Raw genomic sequence first — 17,708 nt, forward strand, 5'->3', positions numbered from 1 at the left:
AGTTCAGAAAAGGTATTACTTATTGTTGGGAAATTGGGAGTGTAAAAAAGTTACAGGCATAAATAATAAATTTCCATAAATAACTCTGAACGTGAGTATTTCAAGTAATATAAATGGCAAGATACTAATGAAATTTTAATGTTCTCGATATATTAGATATTAACTCTGCATTTTCACAATCACTATGTGATTTCTTATAATACTGCCTCGATTATCCCTAAATTCATAGGTACATTTTATTATTATTATGGACAAAGAATAAAGCGAAAATTGATGCCAAAAGTCCCTCCGTGTAGAAATCGAATCAATAGATACAGAAGTTGAGCCCAGTAATTTGTAGATATCTAATAAAGCAACATTCGGACATAAAGAAATCGCGATTCGATTTCGCATTCAACTGCAGCTGGTTCCACTTTCGCCAAAAATTCATACCAACGCGTGTAATCATAAAACGTATAACGTGTCACAAGCTTCGTAATTCTTCCATGACAAGAATATATCATGAAAAATGAAAAAAGAAATTATCGAACCGCTGTATACTGCAAAATCTCGTAATCAGGTAACGTCCCCTGAGATTGTGTCATGCGATATATACAACATTAACCAAAAAATACATCACGTACCTCGTGTGAATTGAACGCACAGCTCTCATTTTAACCCTGTACATTTTCTCCCCAACACAATTAATATCGCGTTGTCGTTTTCCTGTTTTATTTCATTTTATTTTCATTTTCTTTTTTTTTTTCTTGCTTTCACGTTATATATCGTTATTTTTTCCCCCGTGTCTTCGCGCGCAGAGATGGATTTCCGCGGAGTAGGTACATACGTGCATACATACACAAGTAAATACATACACACATGATGCATTCGCAACGGTGTTCGCGGTCGAATCATTCCCTTGCCCTGGTAAATAAATAAATCCGCCAGCATCCGTGAGTTACCGCGCGGTAGCTGTACAAGGGTGGCCTAGGTTCAGGGTTTAGGGCACTGCTTTCGGGACTGGATTCAAGCCGAACTCTGGCATCTCTTCTCACATTTTTTACCCAGCGTTTCATATACGAACGGATTTTGTTCCCCTCTCCTTTTTTTTTTCATTTTTCATCCCGTTGGGAAGGAAAATTGTTAGTTATATTTCTCCACGCGCGGTAGCCCCATACGTCCTCTTCAACATCCCATAAGACGGAATGAAAAATTTGAAGAATCGCGGTGTCTCGTTTGAAAGGGTAGAATGGTAGGCTGAGAGAATAATGGAAGGAGGGAAGGGAAGAGCACCCATAAAGCATTTTGCACATCACACCCTCGTACCTGCTGCAGCCTCAACTCTTAAAGCTAATCTTCCTACATTGTTGGAGCTAATATACCTGGGCGTAGCTACGTGTCTGTAACGTTTTTCGCTCGTCTTCAAAAGCTCCGCGCAGACGGAAGACTGCGCAAAATTCACTGGGTACTTTAACGAGCTATTAGCTGTATACACCCGTAACCCAACAAAGAGGTTTTTTAACACTCGCTTACAGTATCCCGAAAAGCTTCACACTTGTACCACCGTTCGTTACTCGCCGTAGAGACAACTTAACAGATAATGGTTTTCCTCGAAGTGTTTTCATATTCGCAACCATACCGTGCGAACACTCTGATACAAAACCGTACGAGACTAATTTATTTCTCTCTTCGCTGAATTGTACAACGAATCGAAATTGGAAACAGTCCTGTTACTCTCTTCTCTTCTCGCTCTCAATTCGGCTTCATTTTTAGCCTTCCGTACCTGAAAAGGAAAAATCGGAAGCCTTATAGGATCACTTCGTTGTCGGTCTGTCCGTCCGTCAAGATCCTTTTTCTCATGAACGATTAGATGTATCAAGTTGAAAGTAATATCAAATACCAAGGTCCACGGTCCCTCGGAGGGGTAAATAATTAGTTTCCAAGTCGACGCAATCAAAAGAAACGACCATTTATGTCACACAGTTTGATACTCGCAAGCTCACTCATGAAAACGTATCTTACTTCCCTTTGACCTAGAATCATGAAATTTGAAGAGAAGCAAGGTCTCACAGCGCAAGTAAAGGAAAAAGTCTGAAAATAATTCATTTGCAGTTCTATCGCATAAAAAAAAGGAATTAAGTTTCTCCGGAACCCTCAAGACGCGAGTTCTACTCGCACTTGTCCGGTTTCAATTTTTCATCAAAACTGTTTCCAACCGAGCTACCGGAACATGGAAACGGTGCATGTAGCCTCGGCACGTGACAACTGACAAGTTGCACTCGTACTCTCGGACGGGCTTTAGCATCGTTCTCTAATTGTCTCGAGCCTCTTGTTTCTCTCGGGCAGTGAGCAAAGCAAAGCTGCTTTCCGTATCGATTTCTTCTGAGACGTCTTCAGGCGTTGTGCCAGCTGGTGACAGTCGCCCCCAGAGCTCAGGGTAAAAACTCTTCGACATGGTAGCTGGCATATTCCGGCGCGTTTCTGCCGTGCCACCTCATACCTGTCCTCCAATATTGCCTCCCGTATTGGTGGGTTAAGTGAGGTCAGGTTGGAATTGTGATTGGACTTGATCAAATACAGGACCGGCCGGATGCGCGTCACGTGAGGCATCATCGCGTCCTGGCTGCAGCTTATCCTCCTCCTTCTCGCCGCTGTACAGACATCGTGTCCTCGGTAGTCACCCACCAAGACCTCCGATCGATATCGGCAATCCATCAGGTTCGAATCCCACATCTCCTCGAGCGGAACGAGAACACCTTTTTCCAAATTGTCGTGCAGTATGTCCTTGGGCTCGCAGTCCGGAAGTAGCCGGTGTTCGGACCGAAGGGAAAGGTGCTCGAGAAGAGACGGATCATAGCAAATCACATCCGACTGAAGGGACACGCTCGGAATTAGGTCGGAATCGAATAAACCACTGCTTGATAATCTCTCGTATGCCTATCTTAGAACTACGAATAGTAAAGGTAAGAAGAAGTAGATCGTATAGATTTACAACTGCAAAAGTGTCCGCCAAAAAGTCACCAGATTGGAACTCACAAGCAACAAGGGTAACGATCTGACTGGCGCTTTGTGGAACTTTTGCTGCCGCAACGCCATCCCAATTTCCCTATATTTTACGGACACTTTCCATACACGGATATACATAGTCCTCTTTACCTCTACCCTCCGTACTTGGAGCCTAGATCAATGTGGACTGATCAAGGGAATTGCCGAGACCTAGCGACGAATTGAGCATAATTCATAGCGAGCGTCGTGACATGTTACGTTGTAGGTACCCCTTACTAAGATATTACCTTACTCCTTACCGTTCGTCATATTCGCCCCCTCCACGATGTTTGCATAGTCAATTTACCAAGGCGAAGTATAATTCGGTTTCGTAGACGCTGCGATCGGGGGTTTTACCGTAAGCCGCTTTGGTTCTCGATAAGCTCGTAATCTTGATTGCATTTACCCGCTGGAACGGCCGTCGTCGATGGGCCTCTTCCATATCCACGCGCGTCAGCTGCCCGCGATTGCTGGAGGTATAAGGTACTCTTCATGTGCCGATAGACGTACGAACCCTGCATGAAATCTACGTTATTACTGTCCAACGATGTGAGGGATTATCTAGCGCCGTCTAGCTACCGTTATGGAAGAACTGTTTGTTTCTTTTTCAGTTTGTTCAGCGACGACCCTGAAGCCGTAACATATACGTCATCACGCTAAATAAATATTCTTGTATATTTTAACAATATTTTTCGATCGTTCCGCAACGCGTTTTTAATTCGCAAATATTATTCGTTATTTATGTTATTTCAACGAACGTATTCTATGTTGATCAGAGTGACGAATGAAAAGTGTGAAAATATACGAGTGTCGAGTATAAAACAACAACAACAACAACAACAATCACCGACACTTGAAATATTTCGCTCGGTGCGGAAAATTGTGTTGAATTTTTCAACCGCGCTCAAAGACCGTCGAATTCGTGTGAAATCAGGGTATGCCCTGCGAAGGATAAGGGAAAGCCTCCAAATCTTCTGGATATGTCAGGGAATTCAGAATCGTTGAAATGTTATTTGCTCCGTCTGCAGCGGAAGATAAAATGCTGCTTCTTCGCAGTTCGTCGAATTCTCGAGAATTTTTTTCGAACTTGTAAAAATTTTCTTCTACAATCGAGATTTCGGTCATAATATAATATGATAGTGACTTGAACGCTATTTATCATTCTCTGAAGTGAACTGACAATTAAACAGACTCCGTCCCGGCCGCGGTAATAAAAAAACGATGATATATCATACTCTACGACATATCCTACCTTTGCGAATTCATGGCGGATTTGTGCAGCATATTTCAGCGATACAAAATAAATTTGCGACAAAACTATCCTTTCAATTACTCAATAGGCAGAATGGCAGGGCGTGTGATTCACACGCTGTCTACGCAACGAATATTCGGCGTTATGAAATCCAGTACCTTCGCGAGGTTAAAGTTAGTAACATTATCGTAACGAAATACTCGGGAAAAGATTACTATTTTCTTAGCATTAAAGTGATTTTCAAGGGACCTTTGAGATTTCGAAATATGTACGGAGAATATAAAAGAGCAGATTTTACTAAAAACTGCAGGAAATGAGGGACACATGAGGTTTTTTGGTAAAATATACTTTGCAAAATGCAGAATTTAGTCTAGAACAGTGAGAACCACTCTGTGCAAGGTAAAACCTGCTACATTTATAGTAAAAAATATAGTTGACACGGGTATTTTTTTAACGAAAACCTAAATCTGTCCCTCTTTTCCTGCAGTTTCGAGTAAAACCAGATCTCTTTGTCATCTCTCCGCGTGAGTGTGTTTCGTTTTATTACAGTTTACTGGATTTGAGACAATTAAAAAAACGCAAAATAGCGGTTTTTCTACATCCGGAATCGTCACGACACAACGTTACAAGCTTCAAGACGATGCTCTTTCGTATTCCGCGTCCACGGATGTGTAAAATTTCTTGAAATATCTCTACACAACGCCGGGATAAGACGATGCCTCGGAGGTGAAGTGAACACGCGTGCGGCAACGAACAGAAGGGAAAGCGCAGAGGCAGCGTAGGTGGAGTAGGTAATACGTGCCCGGCTCGCGTGGAATTTAGCAACGACTTAACGTCGTCATCCCGCAGGCTTACGTCGGAACGAGGAACGGAGACATCCCACGGGGTAAAGGGGTTGCAGAGGGGTAGGATCATCGAAATATCTCGCCGCCCTTATCGCGCCCTATCGAATTATCCCGCCCTTCCTCCGTCCCGCGAATACACAGACGCACCCTGTACGTCTCTGATTGTGAGTGGACCAGTGTGTGGGATGAACCCGCATGCGTGAAGAGTGGAGAGGATGTGTAAGGGGGAGGTGTAAGGCGAATTTACAGCGAGCGAGAGGACACGGAGCAGCTGACTATCGAGGTAATTCAGATCGGTGCCATCTCTGTAGGTTGCGGACCGTCTTATTCCCGCCATACGCCCACGCCTGCACGCGTGATGTACGTTCACGTAGGTGTGTATGGAAGAGGGAAAGCCCGAGCTATTTACCGGTTTAACAACCGGCGCTGGGGGTGTCGGTAGACGTTATAGTAGCTCGGTCTTATTGCCAATTACCACGTGTCGATATAACCCTGACAAGTGGCGCTCATCTGCGCTCCTCTTATTATACTGTCCGTGTATGTATGCGATACGTTTATTTGCTTCTGTCGAGTAATTCAGAAGCCAAGGATATTTGCTCTTCTTCTTCTTCTTCTTCTTCTTCTTCTTCTACTTCTTCCTTTTGCTTTTCTTCCAATCGCAATCAACGTGCAGCAGCGCTTTTTCCGACTTTTTTTATACACAGAGGAGCTAAGGTGGAAATGGAAATTAGTCGAGGTCGTAAACGTTGTTTGCAACTGCGGGAGAGTTATGCGCGAAAAATAATACGAATCGATGATAATTTTTAAGATATCGGAGAAGCGTTGTAGATATAGGCACGTTAAATTATTCGCAAGCCCGCAAAATTCGTACTTTTCTTTGGAATTCATTTATACATTCCTCATGTTATTGGAAATTCAATATAGGCATTCAACCTGCACGATGCCGGGAATTTATTTATAATATAACCGGATTTTCTGACGAGGAATTGAAAAGATCGAATACTTTCAGCATCGAAAATACCAAGATTTCTGATATGAATTATACTTGCATATTGTATGAGAAAAGAATTGATTTGTTGTTGTTGTTGTTTTTTTTTTTACCAGACCCTAAACCCGTACCTTGGTATAAATACCTGCTTATCATGTTTCGAATTTTTATTCGAAAGCAAAGAATTATTTTCGCAACAAACTCTGCCGCCTTGTGGAGTAGTTGAAAAAACAGATCGAAGCCGACGAGACGGAGGGTTGGAATTATTCATCGTTCTGCGTAACTCGCGACGGATATATAGGTACATAATATTATAGGCAGGTACATAGGTACGACAAATAGTCTAAATGAAAGGGAAATATATTCTTCACAGGGCTGACGGGTAAACGAATATTATAAGAATTGACGAAATAATTTCTGTTCCTCCGTTTCCCGGGTATATTCAACCTTTCCATCTGGCCCTTCTTCTTCTCCTTCTTCTTCTTCTTCTTCTTCTTCCTCGTTTCTTATTCATATTGTTGTATTCTCCCAGCGTTCCAAAAAATCAGTGCAATTCCCCGGGTGGATGAGGTCAGAATTCTGAAGATAAATTCTACCCTCGGTATCCCTAATTTGTTCCACTCAGTTGGATCAATGCCCTTAAAGACGGGGCTAATTCTGCGTAACGAGAAGCGCGAGAAACCGTGGAGGGTTATGCCGAGAGTCGAGTCGAGTCGAGGCGAGTCAAGTGAGTCGGGAGTGACCCGCGGCAGCGTAAAAACCACTGAATAGGATTCTAATGGATACGGCGGTCGTTTGAGAAGTGTATGCCACACGGCTAGGCCCCCGTATTATACAATACATATATAAGGGTAGTGAGAAAAACTTTCTCAACCTACCCGTGAACGGGCATTAGCGATCCATTTTCAAATACAACTCGGCAACCTGTGGCTATTTCCACCATCGAGGATTTTATTACCTGATCGGTGTACGGTGTAATTAGCGTTTGGTCAGACGACGACGATGATCAACGTTTCAATTCTCTTCCTCACTCGATCGTTTACCTTCTTTCCACCAGATCTCTACATTTTCCCGCAGGAAATGCATAATGGGGGGAAATTTCACAACTTCAACATCGCTTTCCGTCCACGATTCGTGTTCCGCTTCCGCGTAGTTTCTCCTGCTTTATCTTCTCCGCATATACATATACGGGGGGGGGGGCATGAAATGTTACCGCTGCAGGAATGTACGTTTCTTTTTTATTTCTATTTTTTTTTTTTTTTTATCTTTTTACCCCCTTCCGCTCGCGTCTGAGCGACGCCTCCACGTTAAGTTCTACTTTCCACCAAAGTTTGTTATTTCTGTCACGACTGATGGACGGTCTTCGGAGACAAAGAGAGCGACAGAGACAGATATTAAATACACGTGTAAGTATAGAGGATATCCCCCCCCACCCATCCAACCCTTCCACTTCTCCCATAGCGAGACAAATTACCTCCCAAATATGAGACATAAGTGCTGAGAGTGAAAAGACGACAAAAAAAAAGAACAAGTCGATGGAGGAGGGGGAAAAAAATTACACCGATCATCGAGTACAAAGTCAGTTTTAGGACGAATACATATACCTATAGAACCTGCGAACTCTTCGTGAAGTAAATTATACTGAAATTGAGTTCCACCTCGTAGTATCACCTAAACTTCAAAAATGTTTCAATTTTCGTCAATTTTTCTTTGTTTTTTTTTTTTCTTTCTTTCACGACGCCACACTTGAACTTTCATGTATACATGTAACGAACAATTTAAAAATAAATTCGTTCCAAAAGGATGTTATATAGAACCCAATTATCTTGTACCTACCTTTTTACCCTCTCTGGCTGAGTAAATGGTTTATTTAACGCATCGATCGACAAGGGTACAGTGCATATATCCATACGTACAAAGAGCTGGGGCGAGAATGTTCGATAATGAGAGAGGGAAAAGGAGAAGAAAAAAAATGGGGGGAAAAAAAATTGCATTACCGCGAAGAGGTTTTTCCCGTGATGTAGGTATACCTATCTCGAGTAAATGCTATTATACGCGGTGTAGCTAGTAACAAACGGCGGCATAACTCGATCGGGCATGTTTGCGCATGTATGTGTGTATGTACATATTATATTGTATAGGTATACACACCAATTTTCGTTGAAGCAATCTCATTCCGCTGATAGGTAGAGGAGAATTTGTATGGTGGATTCCTTGACGATAATAAAATAAATAACTTGATTAGGTACTCGTACCTGCGTTAAGATCACCGTCAGTTCCTCGTTCGTATAGTCAAATATATAAAGCAGGTACGCGTACATGTACATTTTTCGAGCGACTAATACATTTGCATATACGAACGCTGCAAAATATACCGGTGTAAAAATTCTGATTCGTTTGTAATTTGCATATACCTTATGTATCCACTCGCAGTGCAGCGCCTATTGGGACTTGAAAGTCTGCCAAGTTTAGACCTCTGGGGCTTGCCTTTATTGAGATAGACTGTATTGAATTTTCTCACTTTTACCAAATTGCACTTTACATTCTTATTTTTATCCGGGCACTCTGTGTTGCGTCGAAAATACACATATGGATATATACGCGCACACAATGCTATCTGTTTTCTATGCAAAGAAGAACAAGCTTTCGAGCTGAAGTATCCAATTTTACGAATAGATATGTATGTGTGTATTATATACGTGTCTACTCGTGAGAGCAGCCCGGAGGATATGGAGGATAGGATTTTTGAGTGATCACCGTTTTTCTTCCGCCTAGGCTTCGCGTGTGTAAAATTGATTTCGACGGCATTTTTTATTTGTTTTTTCTCTTCTTTTTTTCACTACCTTTAGATACATCAAAGCTCGCAGCAGTGATCTTTCCTCCCGAAGTCGTGGAAATTGGTGAAGGTAAACGAACGGGACAATTTTGCCAGAGGCTTACGACTCTGACGGAAGATACACCGCCTGTTATGAATATTCAATTTTCGTTAGCTTTATACGAGAATAATACAAGAAAGACTTCGTCCGATTTTTCAGACTGTGTCTACAAAAACATAGAGATATATTTTAGGCGTCTGTACAATTAATTTTCATGTTATCGAAACTGTTGTCATACGTCGTAAGATTGAAGGAAAAAAATCACGTACACGGTCGATTACTTTTTTCATGACCCTCAACTCTCCGCGATAAGGACTAAATGAAATTACAAATGTAAAGTTTAATCTGGTAAAAGTGAAGGAAAATTCATTACCACGGTACTTTCTGAAGAACGTATAGTAAGCCCCGGAGGTCTGAAACTCGGCTGCAGCTTTCAGACCGAGCTGGGAGGTGCACATATAATATAGGGCGTATAATAAACAGGGTTCTGGAATTCCCTGACTTTTCCAAGTAGGTATCTCAGCCTTCGAACAGAATTTTTTCACTAACCTTTCAAGAAATATGCCGCTGATTAATGAAATTTTTTTTACACAATAATGCCTGCGATTTTCCGTAAGAAAAAAACGAAAGAAGGTTTGTTGTTAACTAATATATAGGTATAGAATGTATGAAGTGGTGCGACGAAACAAAATTTCAAATCCAATTTTCTTTTTTTCTTAAAAGATCGATAATACTTTGTACAAGAACGAGTTTATTTCTTTGACAGACTCAAAATTACAGTCTTATTTTCGAAATTCTCCGACGTTTCCCTGACTTTTCCCTCTTGTAAAAGATTCCCCGAGTTTTCTCGGTTTTTCCTGTGCGTACGAACCCTGAATAAACCACGTATACGTAGGCATAAGACAGCTAAAAATTACGAACGGATCGGTATTTCCCAGGTGCGAATACACGCGAAATTGTATCGCTTACTGAAATTCCGTGAAAAGCCTCGTCTGTAGTTACATAATAAGGTTTAATCTCGAAGAGAGCCAGCCTGATTGTGAGTATCAGGTTGACGGAAATCGACCTCTTTCAATCTCGATTGAACGACGCTTCTCACCGACGTCTCTCGGGGAGTCCGATTCTCCCAGGGATCCGATAAAGTTCAGTTTTCATAAGCGGGGTTCGACTCCCCGCTTACATTTCTAAAGGTCAGAGACTCGCTACGCGATACATGTAATTCCGTCTTGAAAATACGTATTTTATGCATTAAAATAATATTTTTTCAAATTCTTGTTTTTTCCCCTTAGCGCGTCGTTATCCGCTCCACTTGTTTCGTCTCCTTTTTCCTTCTCCGTTTATATTATATACGGTACACACATACGAAGGTACATGGTAAATATGTGCATGGATCTGCCGGCTTCCTATCTCCACTGGCAAATGTATGTCGAATCCTATACACTTTATCCCGTCTCCGAGATTTTACCAACTTGACGGGGATTTCTTTTCACCATCACGACACGACGTATACATATTTTATGCTTTTCTTTTGCTAACGATATTATTGACTCAACCTCGGTATATACGACACGCGTGTGCGCCGAGTACACTGTATGCGTTTTAAAAAGGGATGAAATAAAAAAAAAAAAAAAACAACCCTGTCCTATTACCATGAAGCGAGTTTTCGCGAACCGTGTGACGAATATCGAAACCCTGTGCTGTGAATTCGGAGACTTTCTTAAAGTGTGTACACGACCACCATCCCCGCGTTTATTGCGACGTTGAAATACGAGGATTTAGTCGGCACAGATTTTTCTTTTCTCGTGCTATATTTCTTTCCCCTATTTCGCTCTTTATCTCTCTTCCCGATGCTACTTTTTTGTTATTCTATCGATGCGACGTCGGATTTTAAGATACACCGCGGCGGTCCACCGCTACCTCGTATCAATATTGATTGAGGCATTTTTTTCCTCTTCTACGAAGACTTACTCAAGTCAATTACGTTATGCAATCGTATTTATTACTGCATTTTGCTAACTCACCCTCGTAGATTTTATCAGGCTGCAACTATCTTCTGAGAAACCGATGAATTTTTTATACAGTTCAAGCCAGGAAGTTGGTCGCATGAATGTATAGATTTATTTCAGACGAATAATTGAAACTTATATTTAATTTATCGATCTGTTTCCCAGCAATTGCTACTCATCGTTAAGCTTATAAATGATAAACTTCATTATCATCAGCATTTCGAAAAGAAGCGAAGCTTCACAGAAAGTAATCGCACATCCTGATTGAATCTGTATAATTACCCCCATTCCTCAAAGTTAGCTCATTACACCGATTCCGTTAATCAATTTCAGATTAATTTAAATTTTACCGTTCTTCGTAATTGCGGCAGGTATTCTTTTTCCTCCGTAGCGTAACGATTTATAAAATTTTTTTACAATAAACGGTGACGCTCTCTTTCGCCCTCTGCCGATATCACGCCATCCGTCCTCGTGGGATGGTGAAAATACGTTGTAATATGAGTTTCGTGGTTGACAGGTATTACACATATAACGTACGATGTACGAATGATACGAATCCAACGATGGTAGAGTGCAGATTGCCGTTTGTTTGCAGAGTATTGAATAAACGAGGTCCCGATGAATTATTACAGGTTTGTATACGTTGAATATCGAGCCCGGTTTCCGGCAACCGCACCTTGGCCTTTCGCTTCTACGCTCTGTATACCTATGTACGAGACATGTGTATACATATACATATATACCGTGCTTTAACATCTAGGTCGTGGTTGATTTCGAAACGACACTTGACTCGATCGAACCATTCAAGCCAAAAATCCATCTATACACCTGTAGGTACAAGCTGTTTATTAAGGTTTCGCAGTCTTGCAGACACTTCGGTCTAAATACCTAAAGTAAGTACTCGTGGCAGGTGAATTATTAACCGGACCGCTGACGATCGACCTCTGGTACTGCTTCTCTCCCCTGGAGGGTATACGTAAGAAAATGACTGCGAACCCCCGGTGAAATTATTTCAGGCGCTAAGTACAAGCTGTAGACGAAGTAGACCGTTGCGCAGTCAGGGAGACTGGGGCTTTCCCGGCGGTCCAGGAATTCCTCTACAAGTATCAAGTGTTACCTCACCGATCGGCGATGGCGGGTGGGTATTGCGTACACATATACTGCAAGGGGTGATTCCGAAGAAATAACCGGCGGAAGTCTTATCGATCATTTCAAAGCGGGAATATACTCTACCCGTTGTTGCCGATCACAAATCTGGACTCGTAATACATCCGAAATCGAGAGAAGAGAAGGAAAATGAAGGGAAAAGATGAAAAAGGAAGTAAAAAGAACAGGTGGGGGGGGGGGGGGGTTAGAGGATGGATGAAGAAGAATTTACCGCACATCTCGGCGAAAGAAAATTGAACTCGCGCGGATTCTTTATCGAGCCTTCAGGGCCCTTTACCCTCTATTGAAAACGTCACTTTCATCTCCCGGTAACCAGAACGAATCGCGTAATCCTGAAGCGTCCCCCACACGATGTTCGATATGTTTATGGCACGCATTACGACCATCTAAATAGCCTGCACCGAAATATATTCTTTTGGGACTGGTCGCGCTGATTAGAATCTGCTGCCGTAGCAGGTCAAATTGACTCTCTAAGAATACTGCTTAATCTTCTGCTTTTATTGATATTACAGAGGCAGCCGAAGAACTTTTACATTCATTTTAAACGCCGGTAACTTTTTCTCATATAATAGCTGATACTTTCAAGTACGGCACTTCTCCCATTGGAGTCCTTCGGGGAACCGAACCAATTAGTCGCAAAACAATTCGATGAAGATATATTTCTAACTTGAAATTAAACAGCGTATTATAATACATTTTTTAATATCGCGAGCAATAAGTTTTGAAAAGTTTGACATTAGAACGTTTATTCGTTTTCTCAATACTGACTCAAACTCATCTTCATTTTCCTTCGTCGTTTAACTTCAAAATCAATGTCAAACTTATTTTGTAATAGTCCAAGAAAATCTAGAGAGAAAATATTTATCTCACTGTCAATATTTTTACGCTATAACAATAAAATTGTATTATATTACTTCAAACATTTATAATAACGTCAATAATGCATGAAAACAAAATTTTAAGGGTAAACACATTTTTAGCCGAGAGTTATGAAAATTGCGTTTTCCCGGTTCGGGAGGGTGGAGGGTTACAGAACGTGACTGAATTTATATTTCCTATAAAGTAATTAGCTAAGCTTAACTGACGGCCTTAATCTTGCACGTTTCTCACCTACATGTAACTTATGTAATTGTGTACGGACACGCGTAGAATGCGAACCCACGCGTTTTTCCCACCGACGATATAATAACATTATTATGCATTTATGTACGTTGGTGAAATTTCCATACCAGGGCCATTTAGTAGGATGCGAGTCTCGTAATGCCGATAAAAAAGGTCCAGTATGATTCTACATTTTTACCTTTGTTTAGCATTTTTTGTTCTTCATTCGCTCGCGCGACCGCCGCTACGCTCTCTGCGCGAACGTTGGTATCTTTCAGCTACGTACATACGTACAACAGTGCCATAAACTCGGTATCTTAATTCGAGGTGAAAAAGATACGGCTCGTTTGATAACTCTCGCCACCGGCGATTTATTGGACACGGATTATTTGGGGGCAAAAAATTTCTATTCTATTAACGCAAATTTATGCATGTATACGAGTCGACGTTTACTGGTCGCTACTCATTTATTTAGATAAAAATTTATTACATCCGTGTTTCATTGTTAATACTATTATTATTATTATATTTATATAGGGCATTTTATTTTCACTATAAGTTTGGAATACAACAATATCAACGCTGACTTTTAGTAGCTTGAATTGAAAGCAAAGCTCAGAGTAGATCAGAAGTTTAAAGAGTTTTTTTCTTTGTCACTCTGATCAACTTTAATACTATATATGTATTTAACTTCTCGGAGGGTAATTAGCCGACTAATTATCTCAGCGAGAAACAGTGCTTTACGAATTATATACAATTAGTTTTCGTCCCCAACTTTTCCTCCTTTGATCAGGAGTGCAAGTGGAATACTTGTGGCTTCTACCTCCCAGGTTTGCAATCAATTAGTTCTCAATTGATAGTCTCCGTTCTGTGTTATGTATCTCACCCAAGGTAGAGCCTGGTACCCACTCTTTTCAATGATTTTCAAATATCTGACTTGAATACCAGAAGTGGTGAAGTATGGAATCTCAAATTTGACCTGGATCGGTGGCTTGCCTTCGACATCTTCTCCGACGACAGAGGGCAGCCCAAAATGCGCCCTCATTAGGTACTCCTTTCCACCAGGGAATGATTTGATAGACCACGTGATCGCGCTCTGTTCCGGAGAATATTTCACGCTGCCTATGGTAGTCTTGAATTTTGGCGAATCGGCATCGTTTGGCACTGGAATAACTATCTCCACATTGTTGGCAGTCGATCTTCTCTTGAATTGCGAGCGAGCCTTGATCATGTATTCAACTCGGCTGTGAGCGTGACGCTCTATTACAGACTCGATCCAAATAAGTGGCTTGACGTGGGTATTGAGCCGGTACGACATCAACTCAAACTCTCCGTCGGGAGGTATGAACGAAATGGTCCTGTCGTTCTCGAATCTCGAAAGCCTGACGCACTGATGGAACTTGACATCCTCCAGCTCAACGGACTTGGACTTTCCACGACCTGTCGACTCGAACAAAACCTTGTCGTTTAGTCCCAGACGCAGTTCAGGCATCCCAGATAGGTAAACTCGCATTTTAATCGCCCCGACTATCTCGCTACTCAAAACATTCCCGTTTGCGTTAGCTAAGAGATTTACCGACTCTATGACATCGAGGAAAACCTCATTTTTGCGATACTTAATGCCTTCGGACCTCCAAGATACGGCGTTGGTTACCGCCATAGGTATTCTCGGCTGTATCTCAAGCTTGTGGCCCTCCTGAGTTATGTACTCCTGCAGAATTTTACTGTCCGTCGTCTGGGGGTAGCCAAAGTCCAAAAGCTCGTCAAGGAGCTCGTAAATTACAACGAAGTTGTCTCTAATGCTCTCTTCCTCGAGCTCTTTGAAATACTCCTGCATTACTTGGACCACTTTGTGGAGAAATACAAATACAAGTGAGATGTTAGCGTTCTTTCTTGTCGTAGATACAATGTACAGATTGTTGTACTTTATATACGAGTAAGTGCACTCAGGGGTTTGGATAATCGGCGTGAGATTGCACTCCTCTTCTCTCTCCATCACCAGAGGCATGAACTTCTCAATGACCCCAGTTTCAATGTCACCACGGTAGTTTCTCGATATCAGCACCTTTCCCTTCACGTCTAGAATGTAGATGGCGGAGGTCGACATGGTGATGATTTTATCTTATACACCTGGAATTCAATAAGCAACACTCAGCACTGATAGCAGGTAGCTCGACACGTAGAAATGGGTAAAATGACTAATGAATGAGTCATGATAGTAACTGCATCTTTAATACAATTGAAGAAAAAAGAGCCTTTATGTAATACTCACGATGTCTGTTTACAATATGTGCATGTTCTTTCGTGAAACATTATTCAACGTGTCGGATATCAGTCAACTTGTTAAATAAGATAAGCTCAATTTAAAGAGATAATTTTACACAGTTTGAACTTTTCACTGCTTTACCAATTTTTTCAAATAAATTCACGAAATTATTATATTAAATAGTGTAGATCAGTCTGACCAGACGTGACAGATTCTTTGTAGATTGTTGTTACAGCTTTGCCGTCACACAACATAGCAAACACTTCAAGTAGTGAACTTTGAATAATCCGTTCCTTCAAATTGTTCGTATCAATTTAACTCATTCAGTGCAAAATTTGGAACAAAATCAGTAAATTTCTTGAATTAAAGTTTTATAAAATTACATTCAACATTTCAAGTTTTATATGTGATAAAATCATATCGAACTCTTCGGATAAAGAACACTGAATGAATAATCCAGCTAGAAAATCGGAATCTGACTCGCAACAATTGTAAATCAAACAAAGTTTCAGCATACTTGAACAGTGTGAGACCAAAAAAGGTAACTTAAATAACGATTTAAAGAAAGAAGTGACTACAGTGAGAATTTGAAAAAATTCCCAACGCCCGTAAAAATTTGAAGGTTAAGTTCATCATTTCCTATTGAAACGGTAAAAACTACTTCACAGGCGTGAAGAAAACCATCCAAATAACGTAAGTGACACTTTTTCATGGAAAACAAACGCGCGGTGAGCGATAACCGAATTCCGTAAGGATAGAGAGACGAGGCCGAAAACTGTCAAGACGACACGGTTTGTTCGAAAAGGTAAATTTCACCAGAGGAATTGGAATAGGGTATGAAAAATGTTATTACCTCGAGAATTGAATGTCTGTGACGAATCTCTCAGAGGCGATCCCGTCCCGATATGTCGCCGTTATACGAATAAAGTGTTTATTTCTCAAGTAAAGACAGAACACGAGCACTTGCTCGTCACCATTCCACCTGCCACTGTGGACCGGTGCGAAGCTATCGACGTGTCTGACTCGCGGCGAGCGCAGGCGTACCAACGTTACACGTCGCAGGCGAGCTATCGATCCTGACAGTGGTACCAACCGTTCAAAATTCGAACGCGTTCGAATCGTTAAATTACACAATCTGCGAATATCAGTAACGCGTATGAATATTCGAAAGAATCGTTCGGGTATTTATTGGCCGGCTGACTCTGCGAGTGAAAATAGGATCCCGAGAAAATATTACCGCTGATATATCGCGGTTGAGAATAATGGAAAGACCGTTTCAATCGTTTTTTATTCTCCCGGGATTCGATAAAACTGCCGATATTACGGCCCGCTCTCCGTCGCCCCGTTCATCGTGTGAAATAGCTAGCCATAAAATGGCTAACAAAGCGCCAACGTTGCGCATTGTTGCAGAAATTTCACCCACATACATCTGTTTTCTCAAACAATTTTCGGGCACCCTTCCAACCCATCTTATACGATACTCTGGGCCACAATAGAATAGTTATACGTTCACGTCGTTCTAGCTCATGGTTGGATCTTTGCTTTGAAGTTTATGTCATAAACTTTATTGTTGAGTTCATAGCCAATCCTTATACGTATTATACATGCATATGCATACGTATAGCGCTTCGTTACGTATGTATTTGGATAAATTGTATATTGAAAAGAAACCAGTGAAGGTTTGGGAAAATGATCAAGGCTTCTTGTTTTTCTCGCGTTATTAATATAGGTCATCGTACATACGTATAGAATCACGTACACGTAGCCGCGATGCTTAATTTTGCTAATGTGACTTTAAATATAATCGGAAAGTTCGAAGATCGATGACTCGACCTGTATATATATATATACGTATAACCACGGTATCGTAAAGTTTCCTCGGCACAAGAGTTGCCGCAACGAATTACGTTAGTTGCATCTTCCACAACTTCCGAACGTTTCCGATTACTTTATCGCGTACAATATCCTTCGGAATAAACTTCATCCATATACCACTTTCTGTTCCAGATGCCCTCCAGACACGCGAAACGTCTGCCGCAAAATGGTAACTTATTCAACATGTTTCTAGACCAATTTCACTCAATGACGTCGAAGCACTAAAACCTCTCTCAGCACGTTTCTTGCTACAATATATAAGAGGTAAGCCTCACCGCTCATGTTGATCAATTAATTATATACCGTAA

At 41.3% G+C, this 17,708-nt stretch overlaps 3 protein-coding genes across 6 annotated transcripts in view; 1 reads left to right on the forward strand and 2 right to left on the reverse strand.

The window, feature by feature from the left end:
* Positions 1-17,708, reverse strand: part of LOC124297629 (calcium and integrin-binding protein 1-like) — a 46,719-nt gene that overhangs the window by 28,451 nt on the left and 560 nt on the right. The window lies entirely within an intron of this gene.
* The window catches only part of LOC124297618 (neuroligin-4, X-linked-like), a 30,334-nt gene that overhangs the window by 6,760 nt on the left and 5,866 nt on the right, over positions 1-17,708 (forward strand). For 3 of the 4 annotated variants that reach the window (XM_046748832.1, XM_046748834.1, XM_046748833.1), the window contains exon 3: positions 17,533-17,664. The gene's annotated coding sequence lies outside the window, so the exon portion shown is untranslated. Of the gene's footprint in view, positions 1-17,409; positions 17,433-17,532; positions 17,665-17,708 lie in introns of those variants that run through there. The other variant, XM_046748835.1, reaches the window with a different exon arrangement.
* On the reverse strand, positions 12,636-16,531 carry LOC124297627 (AP-1 complex subunit mu-1). The gene is made up of 2 exons (XM_046748853.1): positions 16,379-16,531; positions 12,636-15,389 (listed from the first exon to the last, which is right to left on the reverse strand). The coding sequence occupies exon 2, from the start codon at positions 15,364-15,366 to the stop codon at positions 14,098-14,100; it is 1,269 nt and encodes a 422-aa protein (XP_046604809.1). The 5' UTR covers positions 15,367-15,389; positions 16,379-16,531; the 3' UTR covers positions 12,636-14,097.

This window comes from Neodiprion virginianus, chromosome 2 (assembly GCF_021901495.1).
Source record: "Neodiprion virginianus isolate iyNeoVirg1 chromosome 2, iyNeoVirg1.1, whole genome shotgun sequence".
NCBI lineage: Eukaryota > Metazoa > Arthropoda > Insecta > Hymenoptera > Diprionidae > Neodiprion > Neodiprion virginianus.

Excerpts from the sequence above, each read along its gene's own strand:
- LOC124297627 (XM_046748853.1), bottom strand. The coding sequence starts at position 15,366 with ATGTCGACCTCCGCCATCTACATTCTAGACGTGAAGGGAAAGGTGCTG.